Consider the following 19,199-nt stretch of genomic DNA (forward strand, 5'->3'; position numbering starts at 1 on the left):
CAAACTAGCTTTGAAAACAGACTTAGGTTTGGAAAGTTTGTTAAATCAAACTCTTGGCGTTGCTCTTAAGTGACATCAAGTCATCTCTGATTTATGGCAATTTTTATTATAATTACTATATTGCATTCATCTTCAATTTTTATTTTGAGGAGCCCAAGGCAGCTCGCACATCTCCATTTTATCCTCACAACAACCCTGTGAAGTAGGTTAGGCTGAGAGTAACTGACCCTAGTCACCCATGATGTGCTGATTTAATATCTGAATTAATGTTTATTTTCAATTATACCATATTTTGCAAACCACCCAGCTTCAGTCAGCAGTGCAGTTTTGTCAGCCAAACAAAAGGTCTGGATGGTGTTCTCCATGCAGTAGAGCTGAACTGTGTATTTTTCCCATTGGTAGGAATTGCCCTTTTTCTGCAGATGTATCAAAAAAGAGGGAGACCAGATGCCTTCTGTATGTGCAGTAGTTGCTGTCAACAGTCGTTGCTATCAACATGAAGAGACAAGGAAGCATCTGATGTTATTGAAAAGATCTACAGCATGACTGTGAATTCTACATTTGTAAATGTAGAATTGGCTTCCATATGGTCTTTCCTTTTTAACTCATCAAACCATCTAAGCAACTCAGATTTACAGACCCCCTGTACTTCAGGGATTTCGTTTAAGAAAAGATGGTTGGGGAAATGCTTCAGAAGAATTCTGAAGTGATAGAGCTCTGTCAGAAACTAATTCCTGCAAAACAGGTCACATTTAGAACTGTCCAACTCCCAAAGCAAGACATTTCCGACAGGCTTTCAACCATTCTCTGCACATTCATGCACTCAAAGCTTTGCAGAAGTAGCCCTCCCCACAACCCGTAACTCGATGAGGACTGGGCATGCTGAGGATTGATGGGGAACGGAATGGAGTGTGCTGGAGGAAAATATGGCTGGCTGGCACACAGAACACGTACACATCACGCAGCAACATTTGGCCGCAAGTCCCACTCAGAAGTACAGGCACAGACTATATTCCAGGCAGCAGATTGTTGCAGAAACAAAGCGCTTGGAGGCAATGTACAAAAAGAAGGTAGTACACCAAACGTGGGAAAGAAAACAGGCCAACACATTTCATAGATAGCAAAATATATTTCAATTTCTGAAGTACAGATCATATAAATCTTTGCAGGTGGCAGAACAAGTCGCAACAGACAGAACAATCCATTTTGGAATCAGTTAACAGAATTATATCACCCCAGTAAACCACTTCCTAAGATCTTCAGTTTGTACATTACAGAAGCTGCAAGATATGGTGGGTGATCCCATTCAGTCAAGTGCGGCTGAATTTCCTCCTTCCACTAGCATCTCTGCAAAACTTTGTTGCTCCCTCAGCCAGGTAATTCTTCATTTGCTGAACGAATCCAACAGCCTACTCAAGTTAAACGGATGCCTTGCAGCCACTTGACCTATACAGATCTCTGTACAAAAGGCATATTTTTATTCAGATATTAAAGTGATGCCCTGCTCAAATTCAGAAATTCAAACTCAAAACAAAAATTCATTTAAAATTGGGATATTAATGTTCCCTTTTCTCCCTTTAAAAAAGACATGTAATTCCCAAAACAAACAGGATTTTATTTTATCGTATTTTTTTCTAAAGACAGAGGTTCAGGTGATTCTCTTCAAACAAGCAGCAGAAAAGGACAGAACGTATGCAAACTCTTTGAATAGATCAGAGACCATCTTACAAAGATAAATACCGTACCTTCAAAAACAACTAACTTGGCACAAGCAAAGAGTGGATTTTACAGTTTTTCAAAGCTGCACGTATGCAGTTTGTAGCATTCCAGGAAGAGAACCCTGTTTTTCCCATAATGATAATTAGGCATTCATAATGAAGTTCACATCTCTACACAGGAACTACAGGTGGGCAGCCTTTAGAATCATGATCAATGTAAGCTTGTTAAACAATGTTTGTTTCATCAGATTCATCTGGAAATTGCACAAGGCATTGGCATATTGTATTGGTGAGTTTTAAGTTAAGGGTCAAGTTAAATGTTTTACTGGACCTTGGGCATAAGTCCAACTAACTGTTCATGATATCCACTCCATGTCGTACTTTTTCCATCATCCAAAATAATTAATCAAAAACATCTACATTAGCTAGATAAAATTGGGAACACTTGATTTAGCCAACGGGTTGTTGTTTCAGACTCCCCAGATGGTACACATTACTGTTCAGTTAGTTGGTCTGCCCACAACCTATACGTTGTACCGTATTAAAGGAATATATGCTAATAGGACAGTCAGTTTGGTTCACCAAACACAGCTCACAAACATCAGATCTTTATCCTGTCTGGTGGACACTCAGTGCAAAAATACTTTGGCCAAGAGTTTCACAGCCACACATTCCAGTGCTGTAACAAAGAAAGCAACGCTTCCAAGCAAATGGACACTAGGGCTGAAGAGAAAGATGCAAACAGAAATTACAGACACAATCTGCGTAAGAGAAAGATGCAAACAGAAATTACAGACACAATCTGTGTAAGAGAAAGATGCAAACAGAAATTACAGACAATCTGCGTAAGAGAAAGATGCACACAGAAATTAAAGACACAATCTGTGTAAGAGGAAGATGCAAACAAAATTACAGACGCAACCTGCATACCACCAGCAATACCATGTAGAGCGAGACCTGGACCGCTGTTGCAGTATTAACAGCCTGCACGTGAGGGATCCAATCACACAGGACTGAACTTGTTTTCAGGGGCTTATCCTGCAACACCCATGTAATTTAAAAACCAAGCCACCTGGGCAGGCCTGAACCAGCAGCCCTTTCCCAGACATGGCGGCACAGCCCTAAACATGTATAGATTTCAAGAGCTCCATGGGATTAGCCTTTTAAAAAAAAAACCTTCCGAGGTGTTCCTGACACATTTCAAGGATAGGTTTCCCACAGCTAATTTCACACCGCGCTGTTTGGGGTCTGAATATCCAAGTATTAAGAGAATAGGAGAGACAGGCTAAAAGGAACTTTAGTCAACTTCGACCGTGCAGGAATGTGCAAAGCCCCAGTCAGGAAGTAATCGGCCTGTCGTGCCTTCCGCAAAGTGGGCTGCCAGCAACTACTGCCGCCTGCCAAGATCACGACTCTGCACTCCCTCCACTCATCTCTTTTGGTTCAGTATTTCTCAGTAAATGTTCCTCAGCTTGTGCAGAAAGTCTGTCTTGGGTTCTCCGGCTGCGGATCCAAGAATATACTTGTTTTTGCACGTGAAGGGCCGACTCATCTCACTTGGAACCAAAAAAATTAGAACTGTGTTCTTTAGAAAGGCACAACCCATTCATTCCAGAATCACAACATCAGCGTGCTTGTTAGCTGTTTATTGTTTAGCCACAAAATATTACAAAACATCAAATAGGTGTAACATTCTTCTTGTCGTGATTTTTCTAAAAAAATGTGGTTAGTCTTTAGGAAAAGCCAGTTTCACTTTGAAAACTCTTCCCGCTAAAATGGGCTAAGAAAAACAAAGGGTATTTTTTATGGTAATCTAATCTGTAACACTGCTATATTTTAAAAAGGAAAGCCTAAATTTTATATAAGATTGGCATCTTTTAACAAATACAAAAGCGATCACAGTGGTTGGAAATTCAGCAGTGGGGAAGAGGCCTTTAAAATAACTAAGTTGGTTCGGTGCCTTTTCACTGTCCCAAAATGGGACTGAGGACACATGGTTCCTTTCCTGAAGTACAAGCCTGAAATAAACTGAAATTTCATTTTGCTGCAGTTAAGCGACACGGGAAGGAAGTTGCCCGTGCCCAGCAATTCCTAGAGCACCACCTCAAAAGCAAAACAAAGGACAGGAGTTTTGGTACACAGAATATGCCTCTCTCTACTTTTTCCCTTTTGTTTTGAAACAGGTCCCAGATGGGCCTTCAAATGGCTAGGAAGAAGGTGCCAGACCAGCTGTCCCCAACCTGGTGACTTCCAGACATTTTGGACTTCAGCACCTATCAGCCTCCACAAAGTGGGTCTGGAATGCTGCGAGTCTAGTCATCAGGCTGAAGAACGTTATTCTGGGCTAAAGGCTACCGATGGGCTACTAGCCGGGCTCCAGTGAGCCCAGATGGGGGAAGAACCGCTGCCAATGGCTGAGCCCTCTCCACAGACCACCAACGACCAGCCATGAACTGTACCCAGCACCCTTTCCAATGGAGATCTCAGCCAATGTTTGGCCCTGGGCACAGCGCCTTTCTGAGCTTCCTCGCATTTCAACTGGTGCAGAAGGGCCATTCCAAGCCTTTGTTCTTCCACACAAACCATATTCGCACCCCCCCCCCCAGCCACAACAGTAACTGCGAACGAGTAACGCCAAAACAACGCAGTGTGGGACCAGCTGCCCTGACCAGCATTCCTTAATACGGAGAGTGCGCTGACAGAACGCAGCGTACAGGCTGCGTCAGGTCCTCACCCAGACCAGTCATCGCTTTACTTGGGCTTCTAAAGGATCGTGCAATTACTAGTTGCAGGAAAACCGTCACCCCTGGTTTGGCCCTAAGCAGAGCAGAGGACTGCGTGAAGCCCAGAACATGTGCTTTGTCACTGCAGCCTTTAGAGAGGCTGTGCCCGTCTTTATCACACACACCAGTTCGCCGTGCGTCGAAGGAGGCAGCCAGATCCAGGCCACTGCCTGCATTGGTAGTGCAACTCACAAGACAACAAACTATCTCTGGAACAGAGAATGACAGCTGCTTACACTGCAGTAGGCATGACATTTAATGGACAACTTTAGTACGAAATGTCATGCCCATCTTTCCGGATTAGCTGCTGAAAGACAAGTGAACATAACAGGAAGAGGCAAATCACATTAAGAGGCTAAATATCCAAAGGCATATTCAGCCATTAAATCAGGACGGATTCGTTTCAAAAGAAAAAAATATTAAGCTTGAAAACATCAGAGCAAATAGTTAAGCATGCCTTTCACAATTCACTGTTCCTATTCACAGAGGCAGTCACATAAACCTTTGAGGATGTTAGACACCTGACCAATTCTCTTCAGGGCGATTCAAAATTTCTATAAATACCTGCTCTTGTCACCTCGCCCCCCGAATTATGAACAGATCAATCAAAATCAAAAGCATACATTAGGGATACTTCCTTGAAAAAAGCTGTTAACCCCTGCTGCGACGGCTCCATCCGAGCATCCATAAATTCAGACCGCAAGTAACCGTAGCTGCCTGGCTGGAAGAGCACCCAAGGAACGCCTTTTCCCTCACCCAGCCCTCCTTGTGCTGTGCTTTTGGAAAGACAAGAACCTCCACGAGAATTGTACCCTTAAGAGAAAGCCTCGGACTCTCCCTCATGTCTTCTGCGTGTGGTCAGAGGAAGGTCAGACCAGTAAGCCAAAGGACACCAAAAACACTGAGCAAATGTCCCATTTCAAAGGATGCTTCTGAAGGAATGTCAGAGCTGGGCCAGCAAGGCTAACCCGGAAACACAATACTGCCCTTCCTGGAGAGTGTGAGAGAAAAGGAGCGATAGAGACCACTGCTTGCAATAGGCCAAATCAACACTGGAATTCTTACACCAACTTTTCAGCAGCTTTCAAGACCAGCATGAAAATGGCTCAGGTTGGAGCTGCTCATGGAATGGAGACCTGCCTGCTTAGCCCGTGACCGTCCAAAATGCCTTGAGCGACACAAGGCCATTGCTGGCCAGAGCTAAAGTTTTTATATCACTGGTTCAAGGTTTGGTTGTTGTTTTGCTGGCCTTGGTCCAGAGACAAATCTGAGAGGACTTCACATCTTTAGATAGCAAGTCCAGGAGCGCGGCTGCACATAGTCCAGGAAGGTGGGCTGAAAGACACAAGAGGACAAGCACCGTTAAGACTGCAGACACATCTAGCATCATCCACTAAACGTGGTTGGTTCACGCAGCTGCACGGATAATATTGTTCTCGTCTGGTCATCACGTGAGCACGCCAAGCCAAGGACGAGTCCGGGACAGGCCTCTCAAGTTGTGGGATTATCCATGTCTTTTAGACTACTTGGCAGCATAGACATATAATAAATAAATACAGAAATGTCTTGGAGCCACCCTTGTGGGGAGCCAGATAGAAGGGGAGAGGCCGGGTCATGCCCAGGAAGAGATGGAAGCTGCCCTCTCTCTGAGGGGGCTACACGTGTCCCTCACAGCCCCCCACAACTGTAAAACATACGTGGAAATGGAAAACAGAAAACAACAAAATGGCTCCCCAAGCAGCCTTTGTGAAGCTGCACTCCCACCTCTGAGAAAGCTTGAAAATAAGGGAATAAGCCAGGCCTCTCCAAGCTGCCTGCCCCCATTCCGAGCCGGAGCTTGGTGGCTCCTCCAGCCAAGCAGAGCCGCGTGCAGGCGATGAGGGATCTGTCCCAGCCCCAGCCGGTCTGAGCCTTCCACAGACACCTCAGAGCATCTCTCACCATGCCTATCTGTGTGACCGGCCACAGGGCTGCTTTGGCCCCTGAGCTCAAGCAGCAGGCTGCACAGAACCCTTTTCTGGACTTAGCGAAGCTGAACTGGGGGAAGAAATCTCAGCATACAGAAAACAGAGCAAGGGATTGCGTTCCCTTGAGGCTTTGCACTCTCTCGGGCTGCCTCCCTCCATCCTGCAAGAACCTGCTGACATTTCTCAGTCTTGGAGGAGTGAGTGGTAAAAGCTCAGACCTTTGTAGCATTTGTGTATGAGGCCACGCACTCTTCTTGCAGGTGTGTGCGTATGAAAAGTACAGCACTTCCTCTGAGCCAAAGAAGCGTCTTGTAAAGGACTCGAATACACGGCTCTAAGTTCTATCAATGAATTCCTATGGGTGCTAGAATTTTGCTTGCTTGATACTTCTATGCCGCCCCGAGGTTTCGGCAAGGGGCGGCATAGAAATGTTATAATAATAATAATAATAATAATAATAATAATAATAATAATAATAATAATACTTCTCTCAGAATAATCAGGTCTCAAGCTCACATGCCGAAGGGCTGGCAATACGGCATCTCAACACATGTGTCTTGATCACCAATTTCCTGGCTGGTCATTTCTGTCCTTTCTTCTGACACTGCTACCTTTCTGTTGGGCCAATCTCCACTCGTCTCCTTAGGAGCAAACCTGATCTGAGGTTTTTCAACAGCGCTTTCCATTTTTAGCCTCCACATTCTTGCTCCTGCATGGAGCAGCTCAGTCCTGTTCTTCCTGTTTGAAATGACAGGCGGGTTACTCACGTTCTTCACAGGGCAGTTCAGACGGGCGTACCACTCCTGGCTGTAAAGGCAGATCAGAATGCCCTGCCCGAGGAAGAGGGACGTCCACATGAACACGTTCCAAAAGGGGCCTTCCCGACGGTCGTGGAGAATAAAGTTGAAAACCACTGAGGAAGGAAAGCGAGAGGTTCTCAGGATGCATCCATGGAAGGCACCGCCGTCTCCCTCCCGGTTCTCCAGACAGGCTGCACCCTCCCCCATGGGAGCAAATGGCTCACCAGGAGCGAGCGTAAGAAAGTGTGTCATGTGGGCGCTGTAGCATTTGGCAACGTTTACTAGACCCCGGAACCCGTGTGATGCATTAAACAAGGGCACGTCCGACACGGCCAGTGATAGGTGTTTCCTAGAAAATGGTACACTGGAAACATTCTCCATGCCAAGTAGGTCAATTTGCACAGGGTCATCTGCATAGAAACCTTTCAGTCTTATAGTGGAAGGTATTTTGATGCCCTGAGAAACTTGTGGCCCTCCTGATATCTCGGTATACAACTCCCTGCAGTTTTCATTATTGAACTGAATGGCTCGATGATATTATTCATGACTGAATAACCGAATAGGGCTGTAAGCTACCATTTCTGCAGGGCCAGGTTGCCAGTTCCCACATCTGTATCAGGGAATTCCAGTGTTGCACGCCTTCTACTTGTAATTCGGATGCAAAACTTTACCAAAGGAACTCATGTAACATCCCCTCCCAAACCAAACCCAATACACAAGTATTTGGTCTAGAACAGAGGTCGGCAACCCGCGGCTCCGGAGCCACATGTGGCTCTTGAATCTCTCTGCTGCGACCCTGTCGCCCAACATACGCATCACAGCCGCTGATCTGTGACAAGGCTGGTTAAGTAAATTGCTACATTCCTCTGCTATTGTGCAGGGAAAGAGTGGAACAAGCTTCCTGCAGGCTCTCATGTTACAGGAAAGAAACGCTGCTGCAAGGATTCTCTTTGTCCCAATATAATCTCCTTCCGCTGAATGTTAAAAGCTGCGCTTGGGACCTGTCACAATTCACAGCACTTGACTGTTTATCTGCTAATCAGTCACTAAACACACCTATATCTGCGACTTCCCCTGGTTGGCCAACCATGGATAAATCGAAGAAAAGAAAAGTTTCTGAAGAAAATCAAACATTTAATGGTACGTGGGTAGATTCATTTGCTTTTACTGCTGATGAACTTATGGGGTTTGCTGTTTAATGCATGCAGCCCTTTAGCACTGACTTTGACTCTGCGGGAAGCTGTTCTCCTATTCAAAACATATGAAAGGAGTCCTACTAGTTTATAACGTAAGATTAAAAATAACAGTTTTTAGCGACTGAACAAGAGCTGCAGCTAAATCATAATGAAGATATACATAGCATTAAGGTGAAAAATGATACATGCAGTGTTATCCTCATTTTAGATGTCAAAAGGGTTTTGCGGCTCCCTGTGTTTTCTTTTGTGTGGGAAACGGGTCCAAATGGCTCTTTGAGTCTCAAAGGTTGCTGAGCCCTGGTCTAGAATATCTGAGGGGGAAATGGCAGCCTTCTACAACCTGGTTCACTGCAGAGATTTTGGCCTGAGCTCCCACCAACCCAGGCGCCCTGGTTGCTGGTCAGGAACACTGGCAGCTGCAGTCTGACACTTCTGCAGTGCACACGCGCCACCTGCCAGGGACCAAGCCATGTCCTGTCCAGGCCATTCCTCACCAACCAAAGGGCTGGCTCTGAGATGGGGGCGACTGTCTTGCATTCGGTGAGAGGCCCTGTAGTGGGAATGCCTGGCAGGTTTGAACCCAGCGCCTCACGCTCTAGAAATGAAAAGCATCGACAGCCATTCTCTGATCCCCAACATTTTGCTCAGCAAGACTGCTGGGAAACACACTGGCCACTTACTTCCACAGCACATGAAGAGGCAGAACAAGACCGGATAGAAGTAACCGAAGCCGATGATCAAGGCGTACTCATGCACCATGGCAGAAAGCGTGAAGACCGACAGCATGGCGGCCGCTTTGCATTTCTTCCCAAACAGCTAGTGGTGACAGACAAGAGGAGAGGGAAGGGTGTCTGGTGAAGGCAAACATTCTTAGGCGAGCAAGGAATAACCACCATTAGCTGTTAACATTCCTATGCTTGGGGGTCTCTCAAGCTTTTCAACTAGATTCCAAGGAATTAAGAGGGGGCTTTTGCACACGGTTGCTTACCGAAATGAAGTCTTTGTATACATAGTAATACAGCCAGTCATGTACCACCACATTCCATGTTCGGTAATAATTTGCAAAAGAGGTAGAATTCCACCAGTCCTGAAAGTGAAGGGGAAGCATGTTAAGGGGCGCAGAGGCAAGAGTTAGCATTCACGGTGCCAAGCACGCTTGTGCTTCTCCTGCATTTCTGTGGCAACTGCCAAGAGAGCATTCGGATCTATAGCAGCTGAGGTCAAGACCACATGGCGATGGATATTCCCAACTTATTCTAGCCCCCACCTAAAAGCTCGTTTGCAACCTCTCCTCAAATCACTGTTTCCCAGTTGCCAGACGTTTGGACTCAGGCCTGCGAGGCTTAAATCCGACACCAATAAATGGCCGGAAATGTGGCGTTGCCCCTTCCTTCCCATCACGACCACTGAGGCGGCCTGGGGGATGGGCTGCAGGTTGCCCACCTTGGCTGCAAGGATCCTGCCATCCTGCACGGGAAGCACTCAAAAAACTAAAATACAGAAGGCGGCTGAGGTTCAGAAGCCATTTCCACCCTTGTCCTTCAAGGTGTGCAAGCTGATCACTGATGGCCTCGGGTGGGAGCAGAAGGTTCAGAAGATCATCTGGGATACGGACTGCCAAAGGCTCCGGGACTTGCCAGCCCTAATCACTACTTTATAAAACTAGGGCGCTTCTCTTTCACAAGACTGTGCACAAGTGTGGGCATACTCGGACACAAAATGTCCTACATCTGCCAGCATCTGCAACCGACATTTTCCAAGCTGGCCAGAGCACAGAAGGAGTTGTAGGACATTTTCTGTCTAAACAGGCATAAGACGGCACCTTGATAACCAAGTGACGTACCTTTACTTAGCATTTCCATCACACGGGCCTTGTGTGGCAGTCCCTGTCCACCTGTTTTTGCTACAAAGCTGCAAACAAGTACTAACCAGAAGCGCATCAGATCATTAGCTTAATAATTACCTTATAGAACATTCTGTCACCGAAGCGCAGCATCTCAGCAAAAGCATTAAGCCAGCAGTGAAGGAATGCGAAAAATCCCAGGAAGAAAATCAAAACACCTGAGAAATGGTAAAGGGGAAAAAGACATATATAAGCACAGTCTCATTCATCACAACCAGTTGTCACTCTGACTTGGATGCTGTACCTGTCAAGTCAAGACTAATAACAGTAATGGACAAAGCAGGACTGTTCCTTTTCTGGCCTGAGAACAAGAAGACGAATACTGGGAATATTCACTGACATTTTGAAGGAACATAACTACAGAAAATGGTCTGAGCGTAGTGACAGCCCATCACTAGAGGTATCCTCTAACAACTCATCTGTTAAGCAACAGAATATTCCTGGGTTGTTCAATGTGATGCATGTTTCTTCCTAAAAAAACCGAAGTTCTAGGTTTGCATACCACACCAAACAACCCAAGAACAGGCTGTTCACACAGCTGCAACTAACCACGGGCTGGTTGGTTAATTCATCAGCCCACACTTAGGCACTGGCTGGGTTCATACAACATGACCACCTATGGTGGCTTTTTCGCCATTGTTGGTTTGTCATGTCGTCAGAACCCAGATAGTATTTCATCATGGTAAGTTTGGGCTTCAGAAACAATGGTTTGTTCTATGATTTCTCTGCACTACCATGGTTTGTTGTGTTGTCTGAACCCGGGATTGTGGTCTCCATGGTCCTGGCATGCAACTATCACAGAGTCCTCTGTAAAGAGAGGCAACTGCTGCAGCTGCTCTAGCCATCTTGCTTCTATGTATAGACCAATGAGAAAGAGGCAGACAACAAATGCAGGAAGAAATGCACCTTGGTACTGAATTTCAGGCACAGTGACTGTTGGGATACGTTGGGAGGATTAAGCAGGGAGGATGGAAGCCATGATAAAATAGAAACCACTTGATCGTCTGTCAGGCCCATCATTGTAAAAAAAAACCCAAAACCCTGAACCATATTACCCATGCAGGGGTGCTTGTTGTGTTGTGTGAACCCGGTCAGCATGAGAGAACTGGGCCCGTGAGTATTGTTGAGCTGCTGAGCTAAGGTCTGACCAAGTGCATGGGCCAACACTGATACACCGACTTGTGCTTTGCCTGTTGTTGTTTGCCCTATTCCACCTGCACGGGTACAGATGAAAGATGGCACGGGCAGATCCAACTAAGCCAGGGGTCCTCAAACTTTTTCAACGGGGCCAGTTGACAGGTGCCAGCACTGTGTGCAGGCTGCCAAAGCGGTACTGGCGGTTGGGGGGGGGGTGCAGGCCAGTGAGAGGGCGAGGCACTGGCCTTGCTTGCGAGGAGATCGTTTTCTCTTAGCAAGTCCAAAACAACCTCCTAGTGAGCAAGCTGCCGCCATACGCACGCACGGCAAGGCATCGGCTTGCTTGCGAGGAGATCGTTTTCTCTTAGTGAGTCCAAAACAACCTCCTAGTGAGCAAGCTGCCGCCAGATGCACGCACGGCAAGGCACTAGCTTGTGAGATCGTTTTCTCCGAGCGAGTCCAAAATGACCTCATCGCGAGCAAGCCGCCGCCGGGCACATGGGGCGAGTGCAAAACCTCTGGGCATGGCAGGCTGGATCCAGCCCGTGGGCCTTAGTTTGGGGACCAATGACCTAAGCGCTCACCTGGCAGAATGGAGTTGAAGATGCAAAGCACCACCCCTCGAATGTTGTACTGCTCGTGACTGTAGTTCCGATACACAGGAATACAGAGTCGCACGAAGATGTAGTAAACATAGAAGAGAGAGCCTAGGAACTGAACCAGAGGGAAATAACCATCAGCCCTTTATAAAAGCAGCACAGAAAAGGAAGCATTGGGAGAGAAAGAAAAGCATGTTTCAGTTGCTGAAACCCACAAATCTTGACTACAGTTGGAAAATGGTGATGGTGCTTCTACAGCAGCCGTCACTGCCTTTAGGGCTGCAGCCTATTGATTATTGACAACTAAACTCTGCCTGTGGAGAAGTCCGAAGCTCCTTGGGAGACAAGATGACGGCTGGAAGGGGCCAACAACAAACCCACAAATAAGTGGAGTCTGTCCGACTTCCTCCATCAGTTGCCTCCTTGCTTTTTCAGCTCGATCGGCAGCTTGCTAACATCAAGGATTGAGCGGAGAAGGGCCAATGTGTTTGTTCAGCAGGAAATCCTTCCCCGCACTGGTCTAGGGTCCCCTTCAAGTGACTCTGAGGAAGCGTCAGATGGCCCCGTGGTCAGAGCTGAAGTGGACAGGAGAGTGGCACAAGGAACACGCTTCTCTGCAGAGCTAGCCAGTCCACGTGACCTCCCTGAGGACACAGTGACCACGTGAGCTGCACAGAGATGGCAGGCCAGCCAATGGAGGCCGGGGTTAGTGCGCTGCCGGCAGGCTAACTCTACACACAAACAGGTTGGCCCACACACTCCATGTGTTTCCATGTGATGGAGCCTGTGCTCACTCCCACAGTCCGGAATCCTTTTCAGATTAATAAGAGAACCAATCGGAAGGCAGCCTTGTGGAATTGTTTTAATTGGGATTACTCGTTAAACCAGTGATGGGCAACTCATGGTCCTCCATGGGTTTTCGCCTACATCTCCATCCACCTGCCCGTTTCCATCACCGCACCCTGCTTGCCGCAGTCCAGCATGGAGGGCAGTGGCGCTCTCCCTGCACATTCGCCACCTCTTCCTCGGGTGTTTGTGGGAGGTGTTCCGGAGCTGCCAAGGAGGCAGGGGTGGACGATACAACTTAATGGGAGCCATGCCATGCCAGCTCCCCAAAGACTGGGCCTTTTTCTGCTGTGCTGTGGTATAGAGGAATTGTTGACTGTGTTTCCTTAGCCAATCTGTGCTGGGGTGCACGGGGGTTTGCATGGTGGGGTTGTTATATTTCATTATTTAACATTATGAATATTATTGTATTAAGTAACTTCAATTTTGTATTGTATTTCAATTTGTACTTGCTTTGAGTCTAATATAGTCTTTATATTGATTTTGTATTTTTGCTACGGTAAAATTTTGATTATTGTATTTTGTATCTTGTCTTGCTGTAAGTTGCCCAGAGAGCCCTAGGGGCTATGGGCTGGCACACAAATGTAATACATCAAATCAAATCTCCCCTCAACCCTAGCCAGCATAGCTAATGCAATGGATGATGGGAGCTGTAGGCCACAACATCCAAAGAGCCATGAGTTGCCTGCTTAAAATCATATGCACTGAGGACCTATTCTCTACAAAGGTAGAACTACCCACTTCTTAGAAATATGTTGATCTCTGAAAGTAGCTCAACAGTGAAAAATAAGAACACACAAAATTGCTTTGTTTGTGACAGTTGCCATTAAAGTTAGGGAAACTTTTCGGGATTCTGAAATAAACGGATGTTGTGCAGTCATTGTTTGAAAGATGGATTTGGAAGGCATGCCATTCACAACAGCGGCCTGTCTGCAGGAAAGTCTCGGAACTTGGCAAATACTGGTTGTACTTGCATCTATAATATCATAAACTGGCACAAGTGTATGCAAGCAGAGGGTATTATGAAGACTGTTATGGATCAGTAGCATTTGCAGGTTTGCAAGCCTCTATTCCACATAAGGAAAGTAGGAAGCACATAGAGAAATACAGGATTTCCAGGAAACAATAACCACTCACCTGTGCAAATTTGGTAGCTACGTAACTCCACCTTGTTGTTGGTGTCCTGCCGAGAAAAGAAAGCACAGCATTGCAATGGCAGCTGGCACTTCTCTGGTGTCAGCTGAAGCCTACTCTAAGAAACTAAGTTACTTCTAGAGGAGGCAGCCACAGTCTACCACAAGCACAATCCCACAACTTATAGAATCAATGAATCATAGAATAGTAGAGTTGGAAGGGGCCACGAAGGCCATCGAGTCCAACCCGCTGCTGTTGCAGGACACCAAGTCACACCATCCCACTCAGAGGGCTGTCCAGTTTCTTCTTGAATGTCTCCAGTGTGGGAGAGCCCACCACCTCTCTGGGCAGCTGGTCCCACTGTCGTGTTGCTCTGACTGTGAGGAAGCGTTTCCTGATGTCTATCCCAACTCTGGGTTGTTGCAGCTTGAACTGATTATTCTGTGCCCTACACTCTGGCATCAGCGAGAAGAGATCTTGACCTTCCTCTTTGTGACAGCCTTTGAGATACTTACAGAGGGATATTATGTCCCCCTCAGTCTTCTCTTCTCAAGGCTGAACATGCCCAGTTCTCTGTCTCTACCTCACAGGGCAGTGTTTCCAAATTCTGGATCATTTTTGTTGCCCTCCGCTGGACCCTTTCTAATTTTTCTGCATTTTTCCTAAATGTTGGTGTCCAGAACTGGGCACAGTATTCCTGATGAGGTCTGACTAGTGAGTAGAGGGGAACTACTACTTCTTGTGATTTGGAAGTAATACTTTTGTTAATGCAATCCAAAATAGCATTTGCCCTTCTGGCAGTTGCATTGCATTGCTGGCTCAACTTTAGCCTATTGTCCACAATTACTTCGAGATCTTTTTCTTTTTCAATTCTGTTGAGCCACGTATTCCCCATCTGGTATCGATGCCTTTTAGTTTCTTTTTCCTAGGTGGACTTGGAACTTGCCCTTATTGAATCTCATTCTGTTGCTTTAATAACTTATCAAGTTATTACTCAAATATTTGAACAAAGGCAAGTCTGTTTGGTTTGTATGGGATTGCTCAAGTATTAAAACATTTTAAACCGACTGGCTATGCTCCCCACTATGAAACTTGGGCCTGCAGTCACACTGGTGCTACAAGGATCAGCCAAACTCAAGCCTATCAGCAGAATGCTGGCACCAGGAAGAGCACCTGTAACTGATGTTCTTCGAGTGGCCACCTGTGCATTCACACATATGGGTGCTGCACCTGCGCAGTGCCTAGGCCAGAAGATTAGAAAGCTAATGGTTTTTGGCAGGAAAACGCTCTGCTCCCCTCCCCGCTGCAGTATAAATAGAGTGGAGTGTCCGTCATTTTACTCAGTCTTGAAGACCGACATTCGACCCCTAACGTTCGAAAAACAGCATCACAGCAAGAAAAAAATCGGTACCGTAGGAATAACATGGAACCAACAGTAAGAAAAAACAGTCCACTCACCGACACCGAGCGAATGTGTGAATGCACAGATGGCCACTCGAAGAACATCAGTTACAGGTAAGCAACCTGCTCTTCTTCGTCGTGGCCTCTGCGCATCACACATATGGGTGATTAGCAAGCCTACCAGACTTGGAGGAGGGAAGGTGTCGTCAGTGAAGAATGGCAGAGAGCACAGCTCTACCAAAGGAACAATCCCTTCTGGTGCGTGCATCAAGCTGATAATGCTTGGCGAAAGTACATGGAGCAGCCCAAGTCGCAGCCTTGCAAATATCCTGAATTGGAACCCCTGCTGCAAAGGCTGACGAAGTCGCTACTGCTCACGTAGAATGCCCCCTCGGAAGTGAGGGTAAGTCAAGCTTTGCCAATTGATATGCTAGGACTATGGTCTGCACAATCCATTTGGACAGTCGCTGAGATGAGACTGGAAAGCCCTTGTCAGGAGCAGCATACTTGACAAAAAGTCTGTTGGAATTCCTGAACGCTTCTGTGTGAGACCTGTAAAAGGCTAGACAGCACCTAACATCCAGCGTATGGAGAGAGCGCTCAATTGGAGTTGACGGAGATGGAAAAAACGCAGGGAGGATGATGTCTTGGTTCAAATGAAACGGTGTAGCCACTTTGGGAAGAAACTCGGAGGCCATTCGGAGGACGACCTTTCCTTGTGAAAGTTCAAGAACGGTGGGTCTATGCGTGGAGCACACAGCTCACTGGCTCTTCTGGCTGAAGTAACTGCAACAAGGAAGGCAGTTTTCCATGAAACTAGGCGTAAATCCACTGTTGCCAAAGGTTCAAATGGAGGTTTTGTAAGGGCCTGAAGTACAACAGAAAGACTCCACGTCGGCATAACAGGTCGGACCGACGGGTGCAAATTTTGTAGCCCTTTAAGGAAACGGCGAATCAAGGGTTGAGAAAAAACAGATGACCCCTGGATGCTACCATGAAAATGCGAGATAGCAGCCGTACAGACCTTTATAGATGAAGGCTTGAGTCCCGAGTGATGAAGGTCGAATAGAAATTGCAAAATATTCTCGACCGAAGCCGACTCCAGAGAGAAGGAACAGGCACTGGCAAAGGAAGAGAATCTTCTCCACTTTGCTGAATACGACTTGCGTGTGGAAGGTCGTAGTGCAGATTCGAGAATTGCCTGGATATCCAAGGATAACACTATCGGTCCCAAAGTGGACCTTGACGGTTCTGAGGGAGGAGTTGGTTGCATTGATCGGGGCGGCAATGGAGCTGACGGAAAATTCAGATCTATCGGAAGTACCACGCTGTAGGTCCGGGTGTCGGACTGTCCCGTTGTGTTGTGTTAACAGATGAGGAACAAGTGGAAGTCGTTGAAAAACTCCTCTGGACTGAGTGAGGAGAGTGGTGAACCAGGGTTGCCTTGGCCACCATGGGGTTATCAGAATTCCTGTGGCGTTGTCGTGCACGATCTTCGACACTACCTTCATGAGGAGTGGGATTGGCGGGAATGCATAGAATAGGTTGTTCCAGTCGATCATTAGGGCATCTCCCCTTGAGTCCAATCCCAGCCCCGCTCTGGAGCAGAACAGTTCACACACCCTGTTCGACCAGGTCGCGAACAAGTCTATATCTGGTTGTCCCCATAACTGGGACAGCTGGTTGCAAACCACTCGATCCAACTCCCTTTCGTGGGCAGTTGACATCTGTTGGCTCAGTGCGTCGGTTTCTACGTTGTCGGTTCCCCCAAGATCAACCGCCAGCATCATGATGTCCCAAGGAATGCACCAGTCCCAGATTTGCATTGACAAACAGGTCAGGAGAGGTGACTTTGTCCCGCCCTGTTTGTTGACATAGAAAAACAGCAGCCATGCTGTCGGACGCAATCTGTACAACTTGGCGGTGTAAGACGGTTTCGAAAGATATGAGAGTGTTGAAAATCTCTAGAAGCTCGAGGAAGTTGATATGCCTCCCCGCTTCTCGTCGGGTCCATGCCCCTTGGACCCGAAGTCCTGCACATGTCACACCCCATCCGATGAGAGACGCATCGGTGTACACTGTCACTGTCGGTTGGGGTGGGCGGAATAGAACGCCTACAGATAGGTTGCGGGAAATAATCCACCACGTCAGGGTGTGAAGGATCGAAGAGGGTGCAGGGTGGAGTCGATATGTGCTCCAATGAAACTGATGACCTGCGTGGGAACAAGTGACGATTTCTTAAGGTTAATACAGAGTCCGAGGTCATCAAGCAAAGCACAAGTCACGCGGGGAGCCGCTAAAAGACTGTCTTTAGTCCGTGACACAATTAGCCCATCATCTAAATAGGGGTAGACCTGTATACCCCGGAGTCGTAGGTGGGCGCAAACCGGGGCCATACACTTTGTAAAGACTCTTGGTGCCGTAGCCAGTCCGAATGGTAGAACACTGAATTCGAAAATATCGGATCCGACAGTAAAACAAAGGAAGTGTCTATAGGAAGGATGAATAGAAATATGAAAATACGCATCCTTCAAAAGTCCAATGAGGCGAACCAATCCCCTTCCCTCAGCAACGGAAGAATATTCTGTGAAGTGGTCATCCAGAACTTCCTTGGTGTGATATATACTCCTCTTAGATCCAGGATAGCTTGAAGACCACTGTCCCATTTGGGGACTATAAAATATCTAGAATAGAATCCGTGTAGCCCATCAGCATGAGAGAGTTGCTGAATCGCTCCCTTATGAAGAAGGTGAAGGACTTCATCGCACAGAACCAAAGATGGTGGCGTAAATCGGATAGGGCTCGACGGTGGAACGATGTCAAATTCTATTCTATATCCGAGCTGAATGATGGACAGCACCCACCTATCAGATGTAATGGCCTCCCAAATGGGAAGTCGGCTTTGGAGCTGACTCCCAAAGGGGAGAGGGGAAGATGGGAGTTGGAGAGATGAACTAGTTCGCCGGGACCATCAACGGGGACATATCTCGGTGTTGAACCGCCTACAGCCCTGGGAGAAGCGCTGTTGCCTTCTATGTTGCTGGTGCTGGTGGAACTGCTGGCGAGGCTGATATTGCTGGCGCCCGTAGGGTCCGGACCATGGCCACTTATGTTTTGCTTGTGGGAGTTCCATTTGACGCGCCATCATACGGGACTCATGGATGGCTTTGAGTTTCCGATCGGTCTTTGCGTGGAAGATGTCGGAGCCATCGAATGGCATTTCTTCTAGCCTCCTCTTCATTTCCTCAGGGAAACTGCAGTTCCTGAGCCACGCGTATCGTCGGAGGGAGATAGCGTTGACCATGGCCCGAGAATCAGTGCCTACGTGATGTCTCGTGGTAGACAACTGTTGAATGGTCATCTGCTTTGCTTCGTTTAAGAAGACCTTGGCTAGGTCTGCCTGCTGGTCCAGCTTCTGGGTTTTCCAGCTTCTGCATAATGAAGTACTGGTAACGTGCCAGTGTAGCCTCATAATTTGAAATACACAAACCGAGTCCTGCAGCCGCATAGACCCGGCGCGCAATCATGTCGACCTTCCTCCTTCCTTATCTCGGGGTGTTGTACGTCCGCGAGCCTCCCTGCCCTGGGACGACTCGACCACCACCGAATTAGGCTTCGGGTGGCACAGCTGGAATGGGATGTCGTCTTCTCCAACCCGGTACATAGATTTGTACCAGCGAGATGTCGCCTGTGGCTAAGCTGGTTCGTCCCAGGG

At 47.2% G+C, this 19,199-nt stretch overlaps 1 protein-coding gene across 4 annotated transcripts in view; it reads right to left on the reverse strand.

Moving 5' to 3' along the window:
• Positions 1-1,109: 1,109 nt before the first annotated feature.
• Positions 1,110-19,199, reverse strand: part of SOAT1 (sterol O-acyltransferase 1) — a 58,529-nt gene continuing 40,439 nt past the window's right edge. For all 4 annotated transcript variants that reach the window (XM_044439264.1, XM_044439263.1, XM_044439266.1 and 1 more), the window contains 7 exons: positions 14,087-14,132; positions 12,089-12,218; positions 10,428-10,525; positions 9,453-9,551; positions 9,145-9,280; positions 7,236-7,381; positions 1,110-5,836 (listed from right to left, as the gene is read on the reverse strand). In XM_044439264.1, coding sequence (XP_044295199.1) covers positions 5,780-5,836; positions 7,236-7,381; positions 9,145-9,280; positions 9,453-9,551; positions 10,428-10,525; positions 12,089-12,218; positions 14,087-14,132 — 712 coding nt within the window. In that variant the 3' untranslated portion in view covers positions 1,110-5,779. The remainder of the gene's footprint in view (positions 5,837-7,235; positions 7,382-9,144; positions 9,281-9,452; positions 9,552-10,427; positions 10,526-12,088; positions 12,219-14,086; positions 14,133-19,199) is intronic.

Source organism: Varanus komodoensis, unplaced genomic scaffold (assembly GCF_004798865.1).
Source record: "Varanus komodoensis strain SLA01 unplaced genomic scaffold, ASM479886v1 scaffold34_1, whole genome shotgun sequence".
NCBI classification, from domain to species: Eukaryota; Metazoa; Chordata; class Lepidosauria; order Squamata; family Varanidae; genus Varanus; species Varanus komodoensis.